The 25,903-nt window shown below is 40.4% G+C and overlaps 2 protein-coding genes across 3 annotated transcripts in view; one reads left to right on the top strand and one right to left on the bottom strand.

Annotated features, from left to right (window-relative positions):
* The window catches only part of LOC101744064 (inactive dipeptidyl peptidase 10), a 298,205-nt gene that overhangs the window by 181,123 nt on the left and 91,179 nt on the right, over positions 1 to 25,903 (bottom strand). The gene's annotated exons all lie outside the window — the stretch shown is intronic.
* Positions 80 to 24,209, top strand: LOC101736507 (trypsin epsilon). The gene is made up of 6 exons (XM_004922501.4): positions 80 to 186; positions 6,826 to 6,982; positions 16,375 to 16,471; positions 19,910 to 20,071; positions 22,887 to 23,009; positions 23,651 to 24,209. Exons 1-6 carry the CDS (start codon positions 96 to 98, stop codon positions 24,158 to 24,160), a joined length of 1,140 nt encoding a protein of 379 aa, XP_004922558.3. The 5' UTR covers positions 80 to 95; the 3' UTR covers positions 24,161 to 24,209.

Raw genomic sequence — 25,903 nt, 5'->3', positions numbered from 1 at the left:
ACTTCTGTACGTTAATAACTCTGTGGTAACAAAGCAAACAATCTAATCGAGCCGAGAACCCACAAATTATGTTAGAAACAATAATTACGAACATAATGCGACGTTGGGAGCACTTATTTGTGGTTTTTGCCAGTATTATTGTATTAGTCAACGGCAAAATTGATAGCGAAGTAGAAGCAGAATCAGGTATAACTATTTTTTTCTCTTTGTTAGCAATTAGATATAGAGTTAATAATAATTAGAATTACCGCGAGTAATCAAGCTAAATCTATTCACAACAATAGGCTTTCTTGATTTGCCGTCTGTATTGTATTTGACAACAAATAATGTCTGTTAAATAAAGAGTTAATATTAATAATAAATAGAATTACCGCGAGAACAAGCCAAATCAATTGACAACAATTGGTTTAATGTATTTTCCGTCTGTATTGTCTCTAACAATAACAAGTAATGTGTGCCACTTGACAATATAAATAAATAGAGAGTTTTAACAAATTGTTGTGCCAAACGCCTTATTAGCAAATATAAAAAAAAAAACATTTTAATGCATAATGCTATTCTATGGTCGAGAAATTTCTTCGTGAGAACATATAGATTCTATGCACTTATGTGGGTGTTGAAAAAAAGTGAATACTAACTATTCTAAGTAAACTAATTCGTGTTCATGAACGACTTATGTATTAATAATCAAATCTACTTAGGACCTCAAGATACACAAAAATATTCTCTGTTAAAGTTAGGATAATTCTTGGCAATACTTCCCACATCTATACCGATTATCACACACCCTGTATATATACAAAGGATGGTGGCAAACTGTGAATAAACTTCGATCAAGTATACGATAGTTTCAAACTTTTGTATTGATTCCGATAGAGGCACCCGTCACGTGCGGACGTGCTCATCGTCCACTCGATCGCCCGGTCTTTGTTCGCCCGGCTTTTGTTAGCCCGGCCATTGTTCGCGCGGCCTGTGTTTGTGGTACATCTGCCGACTAAGTGCTCTTTCTGGAAGTTTTTATTTGTTTTGTTTCCTTTTGTTGTTTCTGTGTTCGTGGTACATCTGCCGACAAAGTGGTTTCCTGCAAGTATTTATTTGTTTTGTTTCTTTTCGTAATTTCTGTTTTGTTGTGCTTTTTCTTTGTCCTGTAGTAATCGCGCCGCATTGCCACCTGTGTTCAATAGAACCGCTCAGGTCCGAGAAGTTGGGGCCTCGCCGCAAGGCGAGTGTTTTCAAGACCCGGGGCCGCCCCACCTGGGTACTCAGCGATCATGGACGCTGTATTCGCGGAATTCCTCCGACTTCGCCACCCACAGCTCGCCTCGGAGTTTTTGGCCTTCAAGGCCAATCACATTGCGAGCCCTCTCGAGGACTCCGCCGCGCTCGCTGCTCCTGCGTCGCCTGTACCTGCGTGCAGAGCTTCTGCATTGAGCACCGCAGCCTCTGTTGTGCCTGCCGCTCCCGTGTCGCCTATACTGGCGAGAAAAGCTGCTGCGTCGTCCGCCGTGACCATCGTTTCAGCTGAGCGATCATCCGCGGCCTCCGTCGCGCCCTCTAAAACACCTACACTTGCTCGTAGGTCACCTGCACCCGCCTCCTCGTGCTCCGACTCTGACTCGGACATGGAGGTCGACCTCGCCCCCGCCTCATCGACGGATGGATTCACCCTGGTACAGAAGGGTAAGAAGCGTGCCGCGGAGTCTCGAGCTCCCGCGGCCGCTAAAATTAGCAAAGCCGTGAACGCGTCGCGCCCCCGCCCTCAGACTCCCGTTGCGCCCCCAGCCCGTGCCACTCCGTCGCCGCGTCCGGTGGCACAAAATAAAACCCAGACCCCTCCCCCGGTTATCCTTCAGGAGAAGGCAGCTTGGGATCGAGTTTGCCTGGCCCTTAAGGCCAAAAATATAAATTTCACGAATGCCCGTAACCTCGCGAACGGGATTCAAATTAAGGTTCAAACACCCGACGACCATAGGGCCCTCTCTTCTTACCTCCGTAAGGAGCGTATAAGTTTCCATACGTATACGCTCCAGGAGGAGCGCGAACTCCGCGTTGTAATACGCGGAATCCCTAAAGAGTTAGATGTAGAGCTCGTAAAAGCCGACCTGTTAGAACAAGGCCTACCAGTGAATTCTGTGCACCGTATGCACACCGGTCGCGGTAGGGAGCCATATAATATGGTTCTAGTCGCTCTCCAGCCTACCCCCGAGGGTAAGAAAATCTTTAACACACAGACCGTCTGTAGGCTCTCTGGTATCGCTGTCGAAGCCCCCCATAAAAAAGGCACTCCTAGCCAGTGCCATAACTGTCAATTGTACGGGCACTCTTCCCGTAACTGTCACGCGCGCCCCCGATGTGTTAAGTGTTTGGGCGATCACGCCACGGCCCTCTGCGCTCGCGACCAAAAAACCGCGACGGAACCGCCTAGCTGCGTCCTGTGTCGAACACAGGGTCACCCCGCGAATTACCGTGGTTGCCCCCGAGCCCCTAAAATAAATCGCCGCGTCGCCCGCCAAAACCGCCTCCGAGCTTCCGGCCCAGACATCAAAGCCTCGGCACCCTCTGCGTCGCAGGCTAAGCCAGCGTTCGTTCCGGCGGCGGTGCCCAGTGTCTCGGCCTGGGCAAAACCGCTGCCGTACACGAACACGGCTACAACTCCCTCCTCCGCGATTCGTCCCGCCCCCGCGACTCGTCCCTCTCCCGCGACTTGCCCTCCGACCGCGTCCGACAATCTCGCTTTAGCGATCGACTTCTTTCAGTCGATCAACTTTGAGCGCGTTAACGCTTTGGGCGACGCCATTCGCGCTGCCTCCACTGCACAACACTTTATCGCCGTTGTGCAGGAATACGCCGACGTATACGCATCATTAAATACGTACGTCCTCCCCTCACTCCGCCGGTAATCAATGGCGTATATAAGTAGAATAAAGCCCCTATCCGTAACGATAGGATTTTTTAACGCTTACGGTCTCGCAAATCAACGTGATCAGGTTTCTGACTTTTTGCGTGACCACCAAATTGATATCTTTTTAGTGCAGGAGACCCTACTTAAGCCCGCGCGCCGTGACCCTAAAATCGCGAACTATAACATGGTCAGGAACGACAGGCTCTCTGCCCGTGGTGGTGGTACCGTCATTTACTATAGAAGAGCCCTGCATTGCGTCCCGCTCGATCCTCCCGCGCTCGCTAATATCGAAGCATCAGTGTGCCGAATCTCACTGACGGGACACGCGCCGATCGTTATCGCGTCCGTTTATCTTCCACCGGATAAGATCGTTCTAAGCAGTGATATCGAGGCGCTGCTCGGTATGGGGAGCTCTGTCATTCTGGCGGGCGACCTAAATTGTAAACACATCAGGTGGAACTCACACACCACAACCCCGAATGGCAGGCGGCTTGACGCGTTAGTCGATGATCTCGCCTTCGATATCGTCGCTCCGCTAACCCCGACTCACTACCCGCTAAATATCGCGCATCGCCCGGATATACTCGACATAGCGTTATTAAAAAACGTAACTCTGCGCTTACACTCGATCGAAGTAGTTTCAGAGTTAGATTCAGACCACCGTCCCGTCGTTATGAAGCTCGGTCGCGCTCCCGATTCCGTTCCCGTCACGAGGACTGTGGTGGATTGGCACACGCTGGGCATCAGCCTGGCTGAATCTGATCCACCATCGCTCCCGTTTAACCCGGACTCTATCCCGTCTCCTCAGGATACCGCTGAAGCCATAGACATCTTAACGTCACACATCACCTCGACATTAGATAGGTCATCGAAACAAGTTGTAGCGGAGGACTTCCTTCACCGCTTCAAATTGTCCGACGATATTAGGGAACTCCTTAGAGCTAAGAACGCCTCGATACGCGCCTACGACAGGTATCCTACCGCGGAAAATCGTATTCGAATGCGTGCCCTACAACGCGACGTAAAGTCTCGCATCGCCGAAGTCCGAGACGCCAGATGGTCTGATTTCTTAGAAGGACTCGCGCCCTCCCAAAGGTCTTACTACCGCTTAGCTCGTACTCTCAAATCGGATACGGTAGTAACTATGCCCCCCCTCGTAGGCCCCTCAGGCCGACTCGCGGCGTTCGATGATGACGAAAAAGCAGAACTGCTGGCCGATACATTGCAAACCCAGTGCACGCCCAGCACTCAATCCGTGGACCCTGTTCATGTAGAATTAGTAGACAGTGAGGTAGAACGCAGAGCCTCCTTGCCACCCTCTGATGCGTTACCACCCGTCACCCCGATGGAAGTTAAAGACTTGATCAAAGACCTACGTCCTCGCAAGGCTCCCGGTTCCGACGGTATATCCAACCGCGTTATTAAACTTCTACCCGTCCAACTCATCGTGATGTTGGCATCTATTTTCAATGCCGCTATGGCGAACTGTATCTTTCCCGCGGTGTGGAAAGAAGCGGACGTTATCGGCATACATAAACCCGGTAAACCAAAAAATCATCCGACGAGCTACCGCCCGATTAGCCTCCTCATGTCTCTAGGCAAACTGTATGAGCGTCTGCTCTACAAACGCCTCAGAGACTTCGTCTCATCCAAGGGCATTCTTATCGATGAACAATTCGGATTCCGTACAAATCACTCATGCGTTCAACAGGTGCACCGCCTCACGGAGCACATTCTTGTGGGGCTTAATCGACCAAAACCGTTATACACGGGAGCTCTCTTCTTCGACGTCGCAAAAGCGTTCGACAAAGTCTGGCACAATGGTTTGATTTTCAAACTATTCAACGTGGGCGTGCCGGATAGCCTCGTGCTCATCATACGGGACTTCTTGTCGAACCGCTCTTTTCGATATCGAGTCGAGGGAACCCGCTCCTCCCCACGACCTCTCACAGCTGGAGTCCCGCAAGGCTCTGTCCTCTCACCCCTCCTATTTAGCTTATTCGTCAACGATATTCCCCGGTCGCCGCCGACCCATTTAGCTTTATTCGCCGACGACACGACTGTTTACTATTCTAGTAGAAATAAGTCCCTAATCGCGAAGAAGCTTCAGAGCGCAGCCCTAGCCCTAGGACAGTGGTTCCGAAAATGGCGCATAGACATCAACCCAGCGAAAAGTACTGCGGTGCTATTTCAGAGGGGAAGCTCCACACGGATTTCCTCCCGGATTAGGAGGAGGAATCTCACACCCCCGATTACTCTCTTTAGACAACCCATACCCTGGGCCAGGAAGGTCAAGTACCTGGGCGTTACCCTGGATGCATCGATGACATTCCGCCCGCATATAAAATCAGTCCGTGACCGTGCCGCGTTTATTCTCGGTAGACTCTACCCCATGATCTGTAAGCGGAGTAAAATGTCCCTTCGGAACAAGGTGACACTTTACAAAACTTGCATAAGGCCCGTCATGACTTACGCGAGTGTGGTGTTCGCTCACGCGGCCCGCACACACATAGACACCCTCCAATCCCTACAATCCCGCTTTTGCAGGTTAGCTGTCGGGGCTCCGTGGTTCGTGAGGAACGTTGACCTACACGACGACCTGGGCCTCGAATCAATTCGGAAATACATGAAGTCAGCGTCGGAACGATACTTCGATAAGGCTATGCGTCATGATAATCGCCTTATCGTTGCCGCCGCTGACTACTCCCCGAATCCTGATCATGCAGGAGCCAGTCACCGTCGACGCCCTAGACACGTCCTTACGGATCCATCAGATCCAATAACCTTTGCATTAGATGCCTTCAGCTCTAATACTAGGGGCAGGCTTAGGGACCCCGGTAACCGTACTCGTCGAACTCGACAAAGAGGTCGACGTGCAACCTAACCCATGCATCAGCCCGCTGAGTTTCTCGCCGGATCTTCTCAGCGGGTCGCGATTCCGATCCGGTAGTAGATTCATTCGCGAAACAATTGCTCTTGAGTTGTTAGGTCTCCTTCGGAGGCGCTCGGGCAGTTGTTAGCAAATCCCACCCCTCTTGGCTGAGCCTTTGCTCGCCCACCTGTCCTGGTGAAACTGGAAAGGCCTTCGGGCCACCAGTAAACTTTCAATCATAAAAAAAAAAAAAAAAAAAAAAAAAAAAAAAAAAAAAAAAAAAAAAAAAAAAAAAAAAAAAAAAAAAAAAAAAAAAAAAAAAAAAAAACTTTTGTATTTTGAAGTCATTAATTTTGTTCCATAATTTTGGGTCCTAATTGAACTAAGCTTTACGAACTTTATCACTTCACGTTTCAACCTTTGATGATAAATTTGAATCAAGTTTTACGAAGGCGTGAAGATTTTAGTTGTACTGTCTTATATAATACTGTCTCGGAAAACAAGTCTTCCCTCGGCATGAGCATGATTTCTCTACCAACCTTCTACTCCTCTCTCTCTTTCTCTCTTTCTCCCTTCCTCTTTTTTCTCTTTATCGCTTTCTTCCTTTTTCTCTTTCCCACTATCTCTCTTTCCTCTTTTTTCTTTCTCTCTTTCTCTCTCGTTCCATCTTTAATTATAAACTTGAATTCTGATTGTAGGACGTTTGAAGTAGTATTACCGTCATTCTGAAATCTGCAGCTTCGCAATTAGGGACCCTAACCTATATTTTCTCCTGTGTTATAGTTAACCGAAACCTAAATACGAGATAAGCATAACAAGATGACCCGACCTTTAACAAAAATACTAATGCGGACTCAAAATCGATTTATTAGACTAACGAAATATCTTTATATTTAACTGCGAACATTCAATACTAGATACACAAGATATACAAGATAGATATAAAAATATATACGATGTCAATGTCTCAAAAGTTTCTATGTCTGTATTCGATAGCTTGCCAGTTACGTATTAAGACCAGTAATTATAATTATGTTTCATTAACGAACAGGAGAAAAATACGACAGCGAAGAGAGAATAGGACCGGCGATCACACAGATAAACCGGCATCCATATGTCGGGACCCTTATCAAGAACGGGACGTACATTTGCAGTGCCGTAATCCTTAATACGTACTGGCTGGCCACACTGTCGGATTGCTTTGACAGGTGAGCGATATTAAAACAAACGAAAGTAGAATTGTACCAGAGGGGGAGATCTTTTAAAATAACGGACATATTTCAGCCGTAGAATGTAAATAGCGCTGATATAGCTAATTTGAAACGATATCTTTAAGTGTTTTAAGCGGAGAGTGTAATAAAGTCCTCCCGATCCACTAACGGTGCTTTTAGGTACTTCAAGCACCGGTCACCGTTCTAGTCGAACCCGTCGCTTGCGACGAAGGGCTCGACGAGTAAATTAACTCTCAGACACAGCCCACTGAGTTTCTCGCCGGATCTTCTCAGTGGGTCGCGTTTCCGATCCGGTGGTAGATTCTGCGAAGCACGGCTCTTGCTAGGGTTCGTGTTAGCAACGTCACCAGGTTTGAGCCCCGTGAGCTCACCTACTAAAGTTAGGGTTACGCTGACATAGCCCCTAGGGATATCAGCTTAGGAAGGAAAAAAAAAAAGTAATAGAGTAGTTATTCAGTAAAATGTCCGGAATATACTGAGACTTCAATGAACCTCTATAAGAGCTCTATGAGCCACGTCTTAGCTATAGTATATTTCTCTTTTTGTTCTCTTTGAAATTTCGCAGACAATCCATTTTTGTTTCGACGCTTGAAAAGCAAACGTGACTAAGCGACAATAACTGTTTTGCACATAAATGATAGGCAATAACCATATTCGATGCGGAAAAAATATAATATTTCTAGGTCTATTAAAATCATTTCAATCCTACAGCTAGATTCGTTAAAATAGATTTTTTTTCAGGTATTTCAACTTTAAATTAGTCTACTGTAAAGTTCACGCATTGTCGCTTAGTCACGTTTGCCTTTCAAGCGATGGTTTATTTGTGCACTCTCACAGATACTTATAAGTCAACATTATTACGCGTTAATATATTTTAAAGAAAGTAAATTGACAAAGAGAACAGATTATAGAAATGTACTCCTCGCATTGCCGTCAGAAATATTAGATACCATAAATTTACCATAGATATCGTGGTATGGACATGCGATGCGTAGATAGAAAATGCATGTGACTAGGAGAGGTATGGAAATGGTAGTGCAAGGTAGAGGGGGAAGATGTCGACCGAAGAAGACATGGATGGAGTGTGTGAAAAGCGATATCAAAGAGAGAAGAGTGAGTGTTGAGAGGACGGCTGATAGGAGAGAATGGAAGAAAAAAAGAAGAAATTTGTCGTTTTTGCAAGAAAAATAAAAAATATCTCTTTTGTGTTTTTCATTTCTTAATTGCGTCAAACGTCTCGCGTTCCTGAAATTCCAAGAGCAGCGTTACACAATTTCTACTAAATCGTATAATAGACACACGATTGTACAGAAAAACCAACAAAAATAAACTCTTTTTTTTATTGCATAGATGGTTGGACGATCTCACAGCCCACCTGGTGTTAAGTGGTTACTGGAGCCCATAGTAATTTACAACGTAAATGCGCCACCCACCTTGAGATATAAGTTCTAAGATCTCAGTATAGTTACAACGGCTGCCCTACCCTTCAAACCGAAACGCATTACTGCTTCACGGGAGAAATAGGCAGGACGGTGGTACCTACCCGCGCGGACTCAGAAGAGGTCCTACCACTAGTAAAAAGTACTTTTATCTAATTAAGATCCCTTTACCATTTTGAAGACAAGTGTTTGTTACAATCCGTATATTTTCAACCGATCTACTTGATGTATTGATGATAATTTTTTTATTGATAGATGTTTGAAGTAGCTCACTAAATTAGATGGTAATGTGGAGGTGGCGTCCTAAATAGTCTTGGATGGACTGGTTGAAAGAGGATATGCGAGAGAAGAGTTTGATTGCAAAGTTGTGACGTATGATAGGCCTGAACAAATAAAGAGAATATGTTGCGATCCTACATAATGTCGGATAAGACAAGGAAAAAGAAATTTGAAATAGCTCACAACCCGCCTTGTGGTAACTGGTTACTGAAGTCGATAGATGTGAATGCCACCACCTGCTCCAACACTAGAGGTCCAAGCCTTTTTATCATTGTATATCGGTAGTCCAAAGAAGATCCTCCACAAAGCGTATAAAATTGCTCGGTAGTCCGACAACCCCAATATTATTGTTCTGAACTTGTAAACAAACTTATCATGAAAATTTCGTTAGCAAGATTCAAACATCCGTCAAATATCTAAAATCTACGTGCTACAGGTAAAAATGCAATACGAAACGCTGTTCCACCAATAAATGTACTTAAATAATTATAATTTTTTTTACTGTAGTTAGCGCCCCTACCTGTCGCGCTGAGGGTATTCGTACAATGAATAGATTTGTTTTCTTTTTTTATGATTGAAGGATTTCTGGTAGCCCGGAGGCCTTTCCAGTTTTACCAGGATAGGTTACTGGCTTACTGTTGGTAGGACCTCTTGTGAGTCCGCGCGGATAGGTACCACCACCCCGCCTATTTTTGCCGTGAAGCAGTAATGCGTTTCGGTTTGAAGGGTGGGGCAGCCGTTGTAACTATACTTGAGATCTTAGAACTTATATCTCAAGGTGGGTGGCGCATTTACGTTGTGGATGTTTATGGGCTCCAGTGACCACTTAACACCAGGTGGGCTGTGAGCTCGTCCACCCATCTAAACAATAAAAAAAAAGGTGGGCAAGCAAAGGCTCAGCCAGGAGTTTGTTTTCTCTTTTGTCTGTGTGTCTATTTAACGTGCTTTTAGCGATAAGGCCGCCTATTTTAGAAATGTATCTGCTTGTTGAGTGCTTTCTAATGTTAATTGTGTTTTGGTGTGCAATAAAGTATTATATGTTATCTTTGTCTCTCTACATATTATATTTAAATATGTATCAGTATGTAAATCAGTCTCTGAAATGCTGATTTGGGGCCAGATGACCGTGCTTAGCTTGTCTTCGGCTATTCCCGGTTATGAATAAAAAAGTTGCTAAAAATTTCGCATTAGGGTAGGCCGGAATCATTAATAAAGATAAATAAAAAGAAAGAATCATTCCAAAATTAATTCAGATAGTAGTATTAGAGGTAAAGCATTCGTTTATTGAGGATTGGCGCCCTCGGTATTGTTTGCATAATTTTAATTTGCTTAATGCCTATAAAGGCCTACAAAGGCATCAGGGTACGCTAATTGCCAAACGATCTGTTCAATGAAGTGGATTCAGAATTTAAACAGCCGAATATCAATTTGTATTTCGTTTTCATTAATTAGAAAGAACTAATATATTAGGTACATTGAAAGGGCTTTTTGAATCTTTGTATGAAATTGGAAGAGGAACATTTATAATAATAGTAATACATAACTGGGAACGAATCACGTACAGTCTTCCAATCTATTAACGGTGCTTTTAGGTATCTCAAGCACCGGTCACCGTCCCGAACTCGTTGCTTGCGACGAAGGGCTCGACGAGTAAATTAACCCATAAACACAACCCACTGAGTTTCTCGCCGGATCTTCTCAGTGGGTCGCGTTTCCGACCCGGTGGTAGATTCTGCAAAGCACTGCTCTTGCTAGGGCCAAGTGTTAGAAACACTCCCGGTTTGAGCCCCGTGAGCTCACCTATAAGTCAAGGCGAAGCTGAAATGGTCTCTCAAGGCTATAAGCATAAGTAGGAAAAAAAACGTATAATCATCCGGCCCCAATTTAGGATTGTCTGATTTAGGTTATGGGTACCAGATACTGATAAACATACTCATATATGTTTAACCATATACATATATAGATAATAAATACTCAGACAAAGAGCAAACAAAGCTGTTCATCACACTATTTATCCGACGCGGGAATCGAACCCACGACCCCCAGCGCAAGAGTCAGAGGAGCTAATTACTGCATCAACGAATCGGTCATTTGCGCGCACGTTTTGGATGGAATACGATTGGATGGAACTACTAATCACTACATAGTATAAAACAAAATCGCTTTCTCTGTCCCTATATCCCTATGTATGCTTAAATCTTTAAAAGTACGCAACGGATTTTGATGCGGTTTTTTAAATAGAGTGATTGAAGAGGAAGGACTATATGTATAATAACATCCATTAAATAGTGGAGAAATCAATAATAAATTACAGTTTCCGAAGCGAAGCGAGGGCGGGTCGCGCTAGTTTCCAATAATACTAAATCTGATTTGCCAAACGACGACACGGAAACAGAATTTTATAAACGATTCGAAAATACTAACGCTTAAAACAAACCATGAAAGTAAAAACAAATTCTGCCATAGGAAAATACAGATAAGCACTTTTACTGGTGGTAGGACCTCTTGTGAGTCCGCACGGGTACCACCACCCTGCCTATTTCTGCCGTGAAACAGTAATGCGTTTCGGTTTGAAGGGTGGGGTAGCCGTTTTAACTATACTTGAGACCTTAGAACTTATATCTCAGGGTGGGTGGCGCATTTACATTGTAGATGTCTATGGGCTCCAGTGACCACTTAACACCAGGTGGGCTGTGAGCTCGTCCTCCCATCAAAGCAATAAATAAATAAAAAACAAAGGCACTCTGTATAATCGAATGTGCATTCATTCAACGACTAGTCAACACTGGTGATGGAACATGATATTGAAACAAGATTTTTAACATAATTATATTTTAGTAGGGTGATTTCCAATTTTTTTATGGTGAAAAAGCTTCTTTGTGAACCTGCAGGTTTAAAGGTGGCTCAACAATTATATTATAGAATTTAGACTTACACCTCTTCTGTCAAGGTGATGGCATTTACATTGTTGATGTCTATGGGCAACGGGAACCAGTTAGCAGCAGATTGGCTGTAATCTCGTTCACCTATCTAAGCAATCGAAAAAAATACAGTACCGCTTTTGCGTTTCTCTCAAATAACCGGTCGAAAGTACACAAAAAAAACCTAAAAAGACTCAAAATACATAAAACGCTGAATCCGGCAACTGAAAGCTATTCAGAAAATCAGGGCGGAACCTTGTGGCGACATAATCTTGTACCCAATTCTGATCTACGTCATTTTCTATTAAAGAATTTGTTTAAAAATATATTAGATAGTTCAGAATAATAACAATTTCGTACGAACACCGAGGAAAAGAGTACCGGTTTAAAAAAATAGAAAAATGGAAAATGGTTTTTTTTCTCTCTAAGAATCGCCGCAGTCACGAACGCAATACAATCGCGATTTCCAGTTGTCGAGTGGCATTCACGAGCACCCGACATTAAAGAGGACTTTTCTCGACATATTTTAAGCGAACAAACACATGAACGAAACAAGCGGACCGCCTCAAAATATTAACTGAAGCTTTATTTCATAAGATGAAAAGACCTTTACAAAATAATTGGGAGGTAGCCTAACTTTAATTTTGACAGTCGAGGTCCGTGTGTACTTGTTGTGGCAGTCTTTTAATAGGTGATATTCACGGGGTGACCTGAGGGGGTCGAAGATACGATACTGTCCCTTAACGTGCCACCAAGATGATGAGGAGAGGCATCGGCGACACGTACCGCATTGCTGTTGTCACCCAGCGGGGTACAGTGGAACACTAGTCGCATCGCCCGGGCGGCCTGAAGGTCCATTCAGGGTACGAGGGTACGATCAGTTCAGGCATCCTCAAGGTGGCGCCACGAGTCTGGTTGTAGTGTTGACCGCAGGAGCCTCCCTACTCTGACTGGACTCTGATCCCGGGCAAAGGTCGGACGTCGGATAAAAGAGTGCAAGGAGAGTGGTTTGGTGTGGAAGTGCCCTAAAAATATAATTGGGCCTGTGGTTTGCTTCCAACATCAGCAAACCGTCAAAGCTCACATACCCCACGTGCCCCCTCAAAAAAAACCATTACATGAGAAGGTTTTACATGGCAAATACGGCACGTTCCGTTCGTTTACAATTGAAGACAACGTACAGATTAAGTTTAATTTCGATTCGTATATACACATCCGTTTGTCTGTTGTGTGCCAGAGAATCTATCGTTCGCTTCTCACGGCTAACTTTAGTTCGTGAATTGTTTCTACGGTGTAGATAATTTATCGGTACCAAGGAAGTTTCTGGAAGTCCTTTACGTCGTTTTCTCGTCGATAAACTCTGTTGAGCTTTTAAGAGGTTAACGCTTTAATGCGAGAAAACGGATCTACAGATTAGGACGCGAATGTTTACATTCAATGTCATATTTTTTTTCAAAAACGATGTTGGCGGCAACGTGTTTTATGAAAATTGTTTCAGTGTCGTTTCCCGCGGGAACGAGATATATTTTTTTTTCGGATTATAAGGTAGCATATGATTATGTCACTCTCTAGAACTAAAATGATCACTTTGAAAAAACATGTCAATCCGTTGCTTGGTTTTCAAGTCAAAGAAAAACAAACAAACACCCAAATGATGATATATTTATACATGTATGTAGTCAATATAGTAGATTTATTTAGTACGGATTGTTTTATAATTACGAAACTATAATGAGAAAAAAGAATAAAAAAATTGAGAGCGATGACAGAATTGGATTTTCATTTGTTGTGCGCTTTGCATAGTACAGTACATTTGTGTGTAGTTGTTGTATTAAGCATGGATAAGAGTCAAGTTGTTTTTTTTTTATTGCCCTTGTAGGCAGACGAGCATACGGCCCACCTGATGGTGAGTGGTTACCGTCGCCCATGGACTTCAGCAATGCCAGGGGCAGAGCCAAGCCGCTGCCTACCGCTTAATACTCTCCACAAACCTCTTTTAAAGAAGGACATTTCATAGCGCTCGGGAAACACCGTGGAGGGGAGCTCATTCCATAGCCGGATGGTGCGTGGCAAAAAAAACCTCTGGAAACGCACTGTGGATGACGCAGCGGTTCCAGATAATATGGATGAGCTCTGCTCTGAAGGCGGGAGGTGCGACTGGTCTAATATAAGTCTTGACTAATATAAGGATTACACTCAAACATTTTTAATTACATGAAGTTGTCTTGGGCTAAAGGATAAGACACCCGGTGTATTCGTATCAAGCGACTGCGCCGATGTTCAATTCCCGCAGCCTCAGTACATATAAATATTATTAATAAACGCGAAATCTTACATATACGTGTAAAAATAAAACCCGGACAAAAAATATAATATAGTTTCAGAAAGCGGTCATTTTTGGGATGACTACTATCGCGAAAAAAAAAAAGTAAAGAAAAATAATAATAATATCAAGTTAATAATAGGTTAAGTAGTGTAATTGTTTAATGTATACTGTGAATAAAATGATTTCCTTACATTATAAGTTAGATTAGTTTTCGCTCGTTATCGTGTTGTTTTGTCGTATAGTTAGTTGTAAGGAACATTGTGTACAAATTCAGCACATTTGTCTTGTTTAGTCGTGCGCACATGGCTTATGTTGCAAGCCAGATTTTGTTTCTTTTTACTTGTGTTTTTTATGTATCTTTTTAGCTTATGGTGTGTATTGTGTGCCTAATAATATACATATAAATAAAATTGGAGTGTCTGTATGTAATATTGAAATAACCGCTTTTTACTACATGCATATGAATATATATACGGTACATACACCAAAATAACATTTTTTACAATTTTTGTCTGTCTGTCTGTCTGTCTGTTTGTTCCGGCTAATCTCTGGAACGGCTGGACGATTTTGACGGGACTTTCACTGATAGGTAGCTAATGATATAAGGAGTAAGTAACTTAGGCTACTTTTTTAGACTAGTTTCGACCCGCAGCGTCACTCGTGGGTAACATCGGGGGACTCAACTACCAATAATAAAATTTAATGTTTCCGAAGCGAAGCGAGGGCGGGTCGCTAGTAAATAAATAAATAAAGCATGATACATGAGCAAAATATCTTATTTGGAATACTATTTATACTTCTGTGGCTCGACGTTCAATAAATTCCAGGGCCCGTCTTCATTTCCAGTGACAGACAACACGACATGTATTAGGTAAACGCAGCGTTCTGTGAAATAGTCACGTTTCAATTCACTGTGATTCAATTCATACGACACGTGTTAAACTCTATTCAGCCAACTGTGAACTATGTTTTTATTTTTATTTTTTTTATAATTGAAAGATTACTGGTGGTTCGGAGGCCTTTACATTTTCACCAGGACAGGTGGGCGAGCAAAGGCTCAGCCAGGAGGGGTGGGATTTGCTAACAGCTGCCCGAGCGCCTCCGAAGGAAACCTAACAACTCAAGAATAGCTAGCGGAATTTTTCTGTATGGTGTAGACGTCACGTACTATTGAAACAGATACCGTGTTGAATGATATTTAAAAAAAAAAACAATGGTTGTTCTAACCCATACGAATACACGCGGCAAAAGACAAAACATATGTACCTACAAAACTATTACGCAAAATTAAAAATTTTGCTATTGATTTGAGCAATATTTAGATTGATTTTAAGTAAAAGTTATTCTTGTTACAGTAGCCGGAAATTATTTAGTCAACTATAAAAATTTATTTACTCAGAAAAACTGTAGAATTGGTAAGAACGGAACGTATGAAAATAGTGTGGAACGGAGCGTTAAGATGTGAGTGAGAGAATCAGTAAGAAAGCGAAAGGAAGATGACAGAGAAAAGCAAGATGGCGAAGACGATTTAATAACCAAGGCGCAAAAAGAGTGTCAGTTAATTTTTATTATAATAGAAAATATTTGAGAACAATAAAAGTGCAATAATGGAATAAATAGTCTTATTTTATGCGCCAAGATCCCAGTTCTAGATTTTGTAGGATCGTCCGAAGTTTTGAACCCGGGACCTCTAGCAATTAATGTAATTTATTAGAATTTCAAGCAATGTCGGATAGTACATAATTGGGCTTATAAAAAGAGTAATAGACATGTGTCGATTTGAGACTGTAGGAATAGCAGAAAGGAAATAGTGACGATTTTATTTTATTTTAAACTAGCTGTCCCGGCAGACTTCGTAGTGCCTCAATCGATATACAAAAGACCTAAACTTTTGTATAAAAGGAATCCGTCCGACGGGGGACACATCAAAGGAAAAACAAAATTGTTATTTTTATTGAATTCCGAGCGTTTTCATATTTATCTACATTTTAAACCTTCTCTGGACTTCCACGAATAATTCAAGACCAAAATTAGCCAAATCGGTCCAGCCGTTCTCGAGTTTTAGCGAGACTAACGAACAGCAATTCCTTTATATATATATATAGATTTAGATATAGATATAGATATAGATATAGATATAGATATAGATATAGATATAGATATAGATATAGATATAGATATAGATATAGATATAGATATAGATATAGATATAGATTAGCTTCGTTGTTCTGTTCGAGAATTTGTAAACATTAAGCTTTATAATGTACATTTCTCCGGACATTTGTTTTCCAAACACATTCTGATATTAGATTTCAATTTTGTTAACACAACCGAGAGAATACGGCAGCAGCAACATGAAATATTTTTATTGTGATAACAATTTCGACTTCCATTTTCGCGCAGGGCCATTATATCATCGTACGTGACACACAAGAATTTGGGGAATTTCGCAATAAGAGCCGGAAGTTCCTACAACAACAAAGGAGGGACTATCCACAAGGTGACGTATACATTCCTATTCCCTGATTGTAACTAAAAAGCTAAAATTATAACTTGCATAATTACTGGTGGTAGGACCTCTTGTGAGTCCGCACGGGTAGGTACTACCTTACCTATGTCTGCCGTGAAGCAGTAATGCGTTTCGGTTTGAAGGGTGGAGCAGCCGTTGTAACTATACTTGAGACCTTAGAACTTATATCTCAAGGTGGGTGGGGCATTTACGTTGTATATGTCTATGGGCTCCAGTAACCACTTAAGACCAGGTGGGCTGTGCTCGTAGACCCATCTAAGCAATATCAACACAAAATGGCTAATTGTGCAAAAATCAAGACATGGCTTTTTGTAATAAACACGCAATATTAACGTTTGATAGGATCGTATTTTATATTCTTTGTTATAAAAATTACGTGTGAAAACGCTGGCGTATCTCCGACATACATATATCTATGTAGTACGCATATTTTTTAATACTTTTCCCAAGATTTTAAAACATCTGTAATTAAATATTAGCAAATGAAAAAGCATTTTTTTAGGTTACTAGTGGACCCGGCGAACTTTGTTCCGCCACACGGTTTGTTTCAAACACATCAACCGGTCAACTTCAAAATTCTACTATAATTAGCCATAGACTACGTTACGTTTAGCTGTCAGTTGCGTTTTGTTATTCCATATCAGTTGCGTTTTGTCATACCACGTTTTATGTCACGTCCCGTGGGAACGTTATGAAAAGTATCCTATGTCCTTCTCCTGGTTCTAAGCTACCTCCTCGCCAATTTTCAGCCAAATCAGTTCAGCCGTTCCTGAGTTATAAATAGTGTAACTAACACGACTTTCTTTTATATATATATAGATTAAGTTCGATATTCGCACAAAAGATATAGACAAAGCACCATGAGTCAGTTGAAATAACAGACTATTTATCACTGTTGCTAACTTGTCTAGTCTAGAAGGCAATATAAAGTTTCCAGCACATAAGTAACGGGGTTACTTGAAGCGTAGTAAAATGAAACAGGACACTGCTAACAGATTGTTTGCAGTGAAACATATTCAGAATTATTATTTATTCTCTTTGGAGAAAATCGTAACTTTCCGTATGCATCATTTAATGTACATATTACAGCTTTTTAATACGCTTTTATTAGCTTCGGACTTATGTATGTTAGTATGTATGTTTGTAACGGAATCTTTGAACATGATTTTAACCCCCTTCAAAACGTCGGATTAACTCGAAATTTGGTATGCTTATTAAGGATCGATGACAATTGAATATTAAAAAAAAAATTAAAAAGAAAAAAAATTTGAAAAAATTTAAATTCAACTAAATAATAAAAAAAAAAATTATTTAAAAAAACTAACAAAATACACTTTTATAGAAATCCCAACTAAAAATAGAAAATAAATTTTAATAATTTTGTATTAAAAATAGTGTAAGAAAAAAGAATTTTATTGTAAAAAAAACGTGGGGTCCATGGTATCAGTAGTTATAAATATTTTATGAACAGATATGAGTAGAAGGGTTATTTTGATAATATCCTGGAAAGCACCCCACGCTTTTTTACAATAAAATCATTTTTTCTTACACTATTTTTAATACAAAATTATTAAAATTTATTTTCTATTTTTTAGTTGGATTTTCTATAAAAGCGTATTTTGTTAATTTTTTTAAAGTATTATTTTTATACTAAAAACATTAGTAAGTGCCTAAGAACCTTAGAATTGTTTACGTAAAATTCGAATATTTCAAACAGAACCACGGGTAATTTTTATATTTTCTTGAAGCAGAAGAAAGAAATTTAGCAGTTTAAATTTATACGTCCATGTGCCTTGGTAACACTTACAGGTGTGCCGTATGCTCAACTGGCAGCTACGAAGACAAAAAACATGGATTAAATTTACTAGACGAAATATTAAATAAACTCTTTTTTTTTAAGTCCCGTTTATATGGGTACAGTAATCATTTACAAGCTGTATTACTTAGGTTAGAAAGTAAAAAAATATTATAGATATCAGTCATAGGAAAACTATAAAGCCACAAAATAACCGAACGCTATAAAGAATTTGCAATTGAAACCTTTGATTTAGGGTGGATTCGACCAAACTTAAATTTATACTCGAGTAACTATACGAGGAATAACCTATTCCATGATTTTAATCTCGAGTAAATCCATAGTCGTTTTTCCACGTATACTTGCGCTAGGAATAACAATACGCGAATAGCAGAGTGAATGGTGAACAAAAATAAAATCCGGCAAATAAATGTTGTTGTTCAACGGCATAGTGTAAGAGCATACAAATCGTCAACTCGATTTTGCCGTATTTTAGTGTGAAAAAGTAGCTGTTGTGAAAGATATCCAGTTGTCAAACGTATTATTTTTATTTGTTGTTTGTTTGAGGGAATTGTCAAGTTTTGTCGTGTGGTTTTATCTTTTTTCGTTTAAACGTTGCATTATACAATGCCAGACTATTAATAGTAATTTTGTGCATTGCGTTGACTTGAAATTAAAACAGAATAAATATTTATGAAATGACAGAAATCAGATGTTGGACTGACTGACGCCATTACTTTATTCTAGGAATAGCTCCGTTATTCCGTGCGAAAGGGCGGTATAGTAACAATTCCCGAATAGGCCCACTATTCTTAGAATTGTAGATGGTAAAACGTAAAATTGATTTACTCTCGATTAACTGACGAGTTATTCTAAGAATAAGATTTACTCTTGTTTGGTCGAATCGACCCTTAGTAGAGTAGAGTAGAGCGTATAGTAAGTGTTTATGAGTAGACACATTATTCTGCCATGAAGTAATCGTGCGTTTTGGATTCGAGGGAGGGGCAAGCGTTATATAGAGAGAGAGAGAAAGAGAGAGAGTATTCTCTATTGTAAACAAAAAAAAAAACAATGCGAAACATTAAATACAAAAAAGTAGAATTGGCGGTCTTATCGCTAAGAGCGAATTCTTAGCGATAAGACCGCCGTCTATATTGTACAATACTCGTATAACAATTGTACCATATAATAAAATATACAATTGTTATTGTATTTTTTCCCCTGCCTATGCTGATAGCCTTGAGAGGCTATTTCAGCTTCACCCTGACGTGTAAGTGAGCTCACGGGGCTCAAACCGAAGTGTTGCTAACACTGACCCTAGCAAGAGCAATGCTTCGCAGAATCTACCACCGGATCGGAAACGCGACCCACTGAGAAGATCCGGCCAGAAACTCAGTGGGCTGTTATTGTATATTGTATTGTAATTGCATATACAATATACAATTGTTATATAGTACAATTACAATGTAGACTTGAACCCCATACATATATAAAAGTGTATGGTGGCGCTTTCAAATGCATATAGCTTTCAATCGCCATTTAACACAAGGTAGATAATTAATGAATGAATCACCCATCTATGCAATGAACAATAACAAATAATTTGTTTTCAGATAAAATTGCTCATAAACAATTTTGATCTAAAAGTATCAGCCGTTAAGCTTGATATCCCTTTGGAGTTTGGATCGCAAGTGGACGCGGCTCGTCTGCCCAGTCCGGATCAGGAAGTAATGCTTGGCTACCTCGCATCGATGACTGCTTGGACACCTACTGGAGTGAGTCAAATTAATTACGTTTTTTTTTGAAACTTCATTCATACATTTTATCTGGTGAAAAGTATAGGAAACATGAAATGATATTTAAATATCTTGGGGCGTGATGCGCTCGTGATACTCCACCACAAAAACAAAACACCAATTCATCTACATGATTCTACATTAACCTGTGTTTAGATTGACTATTGATTGGCTAGAGTTTAAGTCTATGAACAATACCGTCTTTACCATAAGGGCACACGGGGCCCGTGCCCAGGGCCCCCATTCTCAGGGGGCCCCTAAGGACCGACAATTTCTCTCACACATTTATTCTCAAAACATTTTTGTTTTGCACAGTAGACTTTTTTCACAAATCAGTAATCTTATCAGAAGGTATTTACATGGCATATACTACGCCATTATATCGATGACTGCGCCTATTCCTACTGTACTAATTAATAATATTTCCGAACGCATCCTACCTAATTTACTAAATACAGCAACTAGCGATCACGATAACGGTTTCCGTTATCGTAATCATAACCAAAAAACCAGCAGCATTCTAATATCATTAATGACATATTATATCATACTGTATTTGATTACCTATAATAAATGGTCATACTCAGTAAAAAATGTTATTAAAATTCGCTTTTTTTATTTTCCAAAAGGGCCTCAAATTCTTGTGTGCCTAAGAGCCCCAGCCTAATTTAAGACGTCCCTGTCTATGAATCATCATCTTAATAATTACCTTAGCGCCCGCTAGTAAGCTCGCGATCAAAATTCAATACCGGACCGCGTACTGTTATAATATATTCTTAATGTATCTAAGAATGCAATGTAAGGTGCACGACGTAATGCAGCTTAGTTTGGTTGCCGATAGATCACGCAGTTCAATTCTATCCGCGCTCCCGGTGACACTTGTCCCAATTCATTTCAATTGTCAGTTTCAAATAGTTTAATTATTAGAATGAAATAAATTTCTTTTTTTTAAAAAAGCTTTTCCAAAAATCCTCGTAACAGTACCATACACTTTTTTTTATTGCACAGGTGGGTGGACGTGCTCATGGCCCACCTGATGTTAAGTGGTTACCGTAGCCTATAAGCATCTACAACATAAATGTCGCCACCTACCTTGTGATATGAGTTCTAATGTCTCAGTATAGTACAACGGCTGCCCCACCCTTCAAACCGAAACACATTACTTCTACACGGCAGAAATAGGTAGGGTGGTGATACATACCCGTGCGGGCTCACAAGAGGTCCTACCACCACCACCTCTTTTTACGTAGGCTTGAGTTATAACTCCCGGAGTCATAGCACGGGCGCATAGACTCATTCAAATTTGCCGAGACCGGTCCTGCGAACACCGCTGCGGTCGAATGCAACGCATACCCTGCACCATAGATAAAGCCGCCTGTGACAACTACATTGTAACTCTTCTTCAACCTTGGTCCGATCTTAAGTGCACAAAACCGGCTATCGCTAAATCACATAATGACGTCACCTTACTAAACATAAGGGGCGGTGTTTGTCGCCCTCCCCACCCTCAGTTCTATAAGCCGACGGGTTACCTGAAGCTAATCTAGACCGAGATAACAGGAGGTTTGGTCAGAAAGCGCGGCATTACAGATGCCTTCGAATTGGGCTCCTTCTGAATTCTGATAACCACTCAATTCCAGAGCACCTACAATATACGAAATTATATAAATAGAAAACAATAAAAGATAACACTCGACATCACGAATCAGTTTCTGATGGCATAAAAACAAATTAACAGTCCAATAAAACACACTTTATCTACTCGTTAAATTGGCCTGAATAGACGTTGGCATGCAAAACGAGAATACGTCATCATGGATGTCAAGCATTTTATTTTTATCAAAGAAATCTTCAAGATACATACATATATTTGTAGTAAAAAAAAATTAGTATATTTTTTCCTCGATTTGTCAATCGATTCTCTTCTTTTGTTGTTTTTTTGATGAGCTTTAGTGTTGACCATAAAAGAATAATAGATATATATTGTGTTTTTTTTTTCTAAATAACATAAGCAAAACAGATAATAAAATGTCATATTACATACCTAAAATGAATCAAAGCATTGAGGTATCGTTGATTATAATGGTTGCATCGATCGATTATTATTAGACGGAAACTAGTGTGATTAAAACACTGTTACTGTCTTCAGTTGCACTAATTTGGCGCATTAGCTTATGGCTCTGGTACTAATTGGTTGCGAGACCCTATCACATCACGAATTTCGTCACTCACCTCGAGACATGAGTCTGATATCTCAATTGTATTGCATAACACTTGCTCTATCTACCCTTTAAACCGATCCTTATATCTGTATCTCGACGTAAATAAGAGAGACAATATTATACGAAGGTCCTACCCATGCTGGCTTCACAGTATCATCAATATAAATAAATATGAATTTATTTTATTATTTTTGTATCTCGAAAATGTTTTAATAACATCTTCAAATTTGTCTTCGAGCCTGTGACAGAGAAGTTGAGAAGTGTGCGTTTGGGATGGTACCGACATGTGATGAGACGAAATGAAAATGAGGTTGGTAAGAGAGTGTTAGCTATAAATGTGGAAGGATATAGAGGAAAAGGTAGACCCAAGAAGAAATGAATGGATTGCGTGAAAGACGATATGTGTAAGAGGGGAGCGACCGAAGAAATGGTATATGATAGAGGAGTATGGAATGAGAAAACATGTTGCGTCGACCCCACGTAGTCACAGGTAGGAAAGACAGGAGAACGAATGATGAACATCTTCGAATTTAGAAAGCCGCTTAATTAACTAAGAAAATCATACTTTTTAGCACATTAGATTGGTGAATGCGCCAGTCATTGACGCGTCGATCTGCGAAGAAGACGCCAGATTACTTCCCGGCCATTATATTTGCGTCGGAGGTGTTCAAGATCCAAACAGACATTTCTGCAGAGTAAGTTCATTGTTATTCGAGATCTTCACGTAACGGGGTGGGTGGGGAGACAATTTCGTAGTTGTCAAAACAATAACTGCTCCAAAATATCTCCGATAACTCCAATTAGGTGAATTCAGTTATTCCATTTACCATTCTCCCTTGTAATAAAACAGCAGTAAGTTTTGAATTTTTGTTGAGTAAATTTGTACGAGTGAGTGAGATAGTGCCAAAAAAAAGATAGAGAATACCCAAATTATACGTACGATGTACTATGAACTATTATATTTCTTAACTCATCCAGGGTTAAGAAGGGTTAGAGGAGTGAAGAAAGTCACTTTCCACCCGAAGTTAAGTGGTCACTGGAGCTACCAACCTCATTGAAACATTAGGGCTATGTATCAATTATTACCCTATAAACGATCGATAGTACCTACCGTACACAAAACAAAAAATATTTAATAAATTTGATTTTGATAATAAAAATTAAAATATATTAAAACGCTTTATAAAATTTTTCGTTTAGTGACAGCCCTGTTCGTGGCAGGCAACAGTTGCAGTTGCGCAAAAATGAATTATATTTTTGTTCTATTTTGAACAGAAATAATTCATTTGCACGCTCGGTTCGTACACGATTTTTAAACTGATATTTCCCATTTCAGCAAGACAACGGCGGCGCTGTGATTCAAAACGATACTCTGATCGCGGTATCTTCGTTCTTACACACATGCGCAGTCTACACCAAAACCCACGCTTTTCCCAAAGTCTCTAGCTTCTCCAGATGGCTCGACTCTGTCATCTGGGACGAAGGAAACAGACCTACAACTACAGAGCCATCTACCACCACAGCGTCTACCACCAATACTTCTAACACCACCGAAATCTCCTCAACTACAAGTCAGTTCTTTGCTGAAGCAAACAAATTCATGCTCACTTTACCGTTTGATCCAATAAACGTACCTCTAGAACCAGCGGAAGATAACTCAGTGATACCCCACATGAGCCTGTATGAGTCGTATTTGCAAAATTTGGCCAAAGAGAAAACATCGACTACAACAGATCCAAGCGTGGAAGAACAAAAGAAGAAGTTGCTTCAGAAATACGGAAAAGCGTTAATGAAGATGCCAGCAGAACTTATGAAGAAGAAAATAGAACAATACGAATATAAATAGATGGAAATAGTTATTAAGTTTAGAATGAAAAAATAAAATAAATAGCAAAGACTTGTTAGAGTTTTATTGGATTGTATTTTATTGGTCTCATTGTATTTGTATAGCAGAGGAATTGATGCCTTCAAATTGTGGCGTTGGCGGAAAATGCTTGGCATATCGTATCAATACCGAAAGAATTCAATTTGACCAAAATACTTACAACTAAGTGTCCACGTAAATCACATTAGCGAAAAGACATTTGCAATAATTTTGAAGAACTTATCATCGTACACCAAATCACTTAAAGCCTTTACATTCAAACACGAGACGCAGCTACGATCACATCTGATCGAGGTAGATGGAAAACGATAATTAATTAAAAGGCAGGTCACGATCCTCAGCTGTGACGCGGACGAAAGTTGCACATCTGGTATACACATACTGAATGTTCGCATCCGCTAATTTTTGCAACATAGCAGTCATGAGTTCTAAAAGACGTTAAAACGCAATGAAACAAATACAATTCTCAATTATTAGACTTTTGTGAGCCCGCTCAGTTAGGTACCATCATTCTGTCTATTTTTACCGTGAAGCGGTAATTTATTTAGGTTTGAAGGGTAGAAAGCCGGTGTACTGTAAAACTGAGCCTCAGAACTCCTACCTCAAGGTGGGTCGCGGCATTTACTTTATCGATGTCTATGGGCTTCGGTAACCATTTAGCAGTGGTTATGGTGTGAAGTGGTTACCGGAGCCCATAGACATCTACAACGTAAATGCCACCACCCGCCTTGAGATATGAGTTCTAAGGTCTAAGTTACAACGGCTGCCCCACCCTTCAAAACCGAAACGCATTACTGCTTCATGGCTGAAATAAGCAGGGCGGTGGTACTTACCCGTGCGTAGCTCAAGATGGGTGGCGACATTTACGCTGTGACGCCTACAATTTCCGTTAGTCACGTAACAAAGGACCGTGAATTCCTCTGTCCATTTATTTTTATTTTTAGATCACACTTTATCTATTATCTATGAGTCCATGAATTGGAGGAGGGAGAACTCTCCATTTATTTTTATTTACACTGCCGGTCTTAATACCTAAGGCATTCCTTATTAGTCAATCAATAAACCAGAGAAAGCGATGCTAGATATCTATCTATCTATCTATCTATCTATATACATAAAAATGAATGGCTGTTTGTTAGTCTCGCTAAAACTCGCGAAAGGCTGGACCGATTTGGCTAATTTTGGTCTTGAATTATTCGTGGAAGTCCAGAGAAGGCTTAAAATGTGAAAAAATATGTAAATGATCGGAATTATATAAAAACAAACAATTTTGTTTTTCCTTTAATGACGTGTCCCTGGTCGGACGGATTCTTTTTGGTTTTTTTTGAAGTTTATTTTATACAAAAGTTTAGGTATTTTATTTATCGATTGAGGCACTACGAAGTCTGCCGGGTCAGCTAGTATTTGATAAATAAATTGAACACATATACAATTAAAAACAAATGTATTTGAAGAGATACATTTAAAGAAATGAAAAACATTTGCAATTATTTCGAAATGGAAATGCATAGAAACAACATCCAAAACTATGTATAATTTTATATTATCGTCGAAACATTGGAGTCTGCTGAATTCAGACGTCTCCCGCTTTTATAGTAAAATATAGAGATAAATTTAAAGAAAATACGTCTGTAACAAACGCTATTTTCTCTTAAAGTTAGCTCCGTGGCGGATGTTTCTTTGAACGTATACTCCGTAATTGGC

The sequence above is a fragment of the Bombyx mori genome, chromosome 20 (assembly GCF_030269925.1).
Source record: "Bombyx mori chromosome 20, ASM3026992v2".
Lineage (NCBI taxonomy): Eukaryota > Metazoa > Arthropoda > Insecta > Lepidoptera > Bombycidae > Bombyx > Bombyx mori.
The sequence above is the reverse complement of the archived record's forward strand: the minus strand, read 5'-3'. Positions and strand labels throughout refer to the sequence as shown.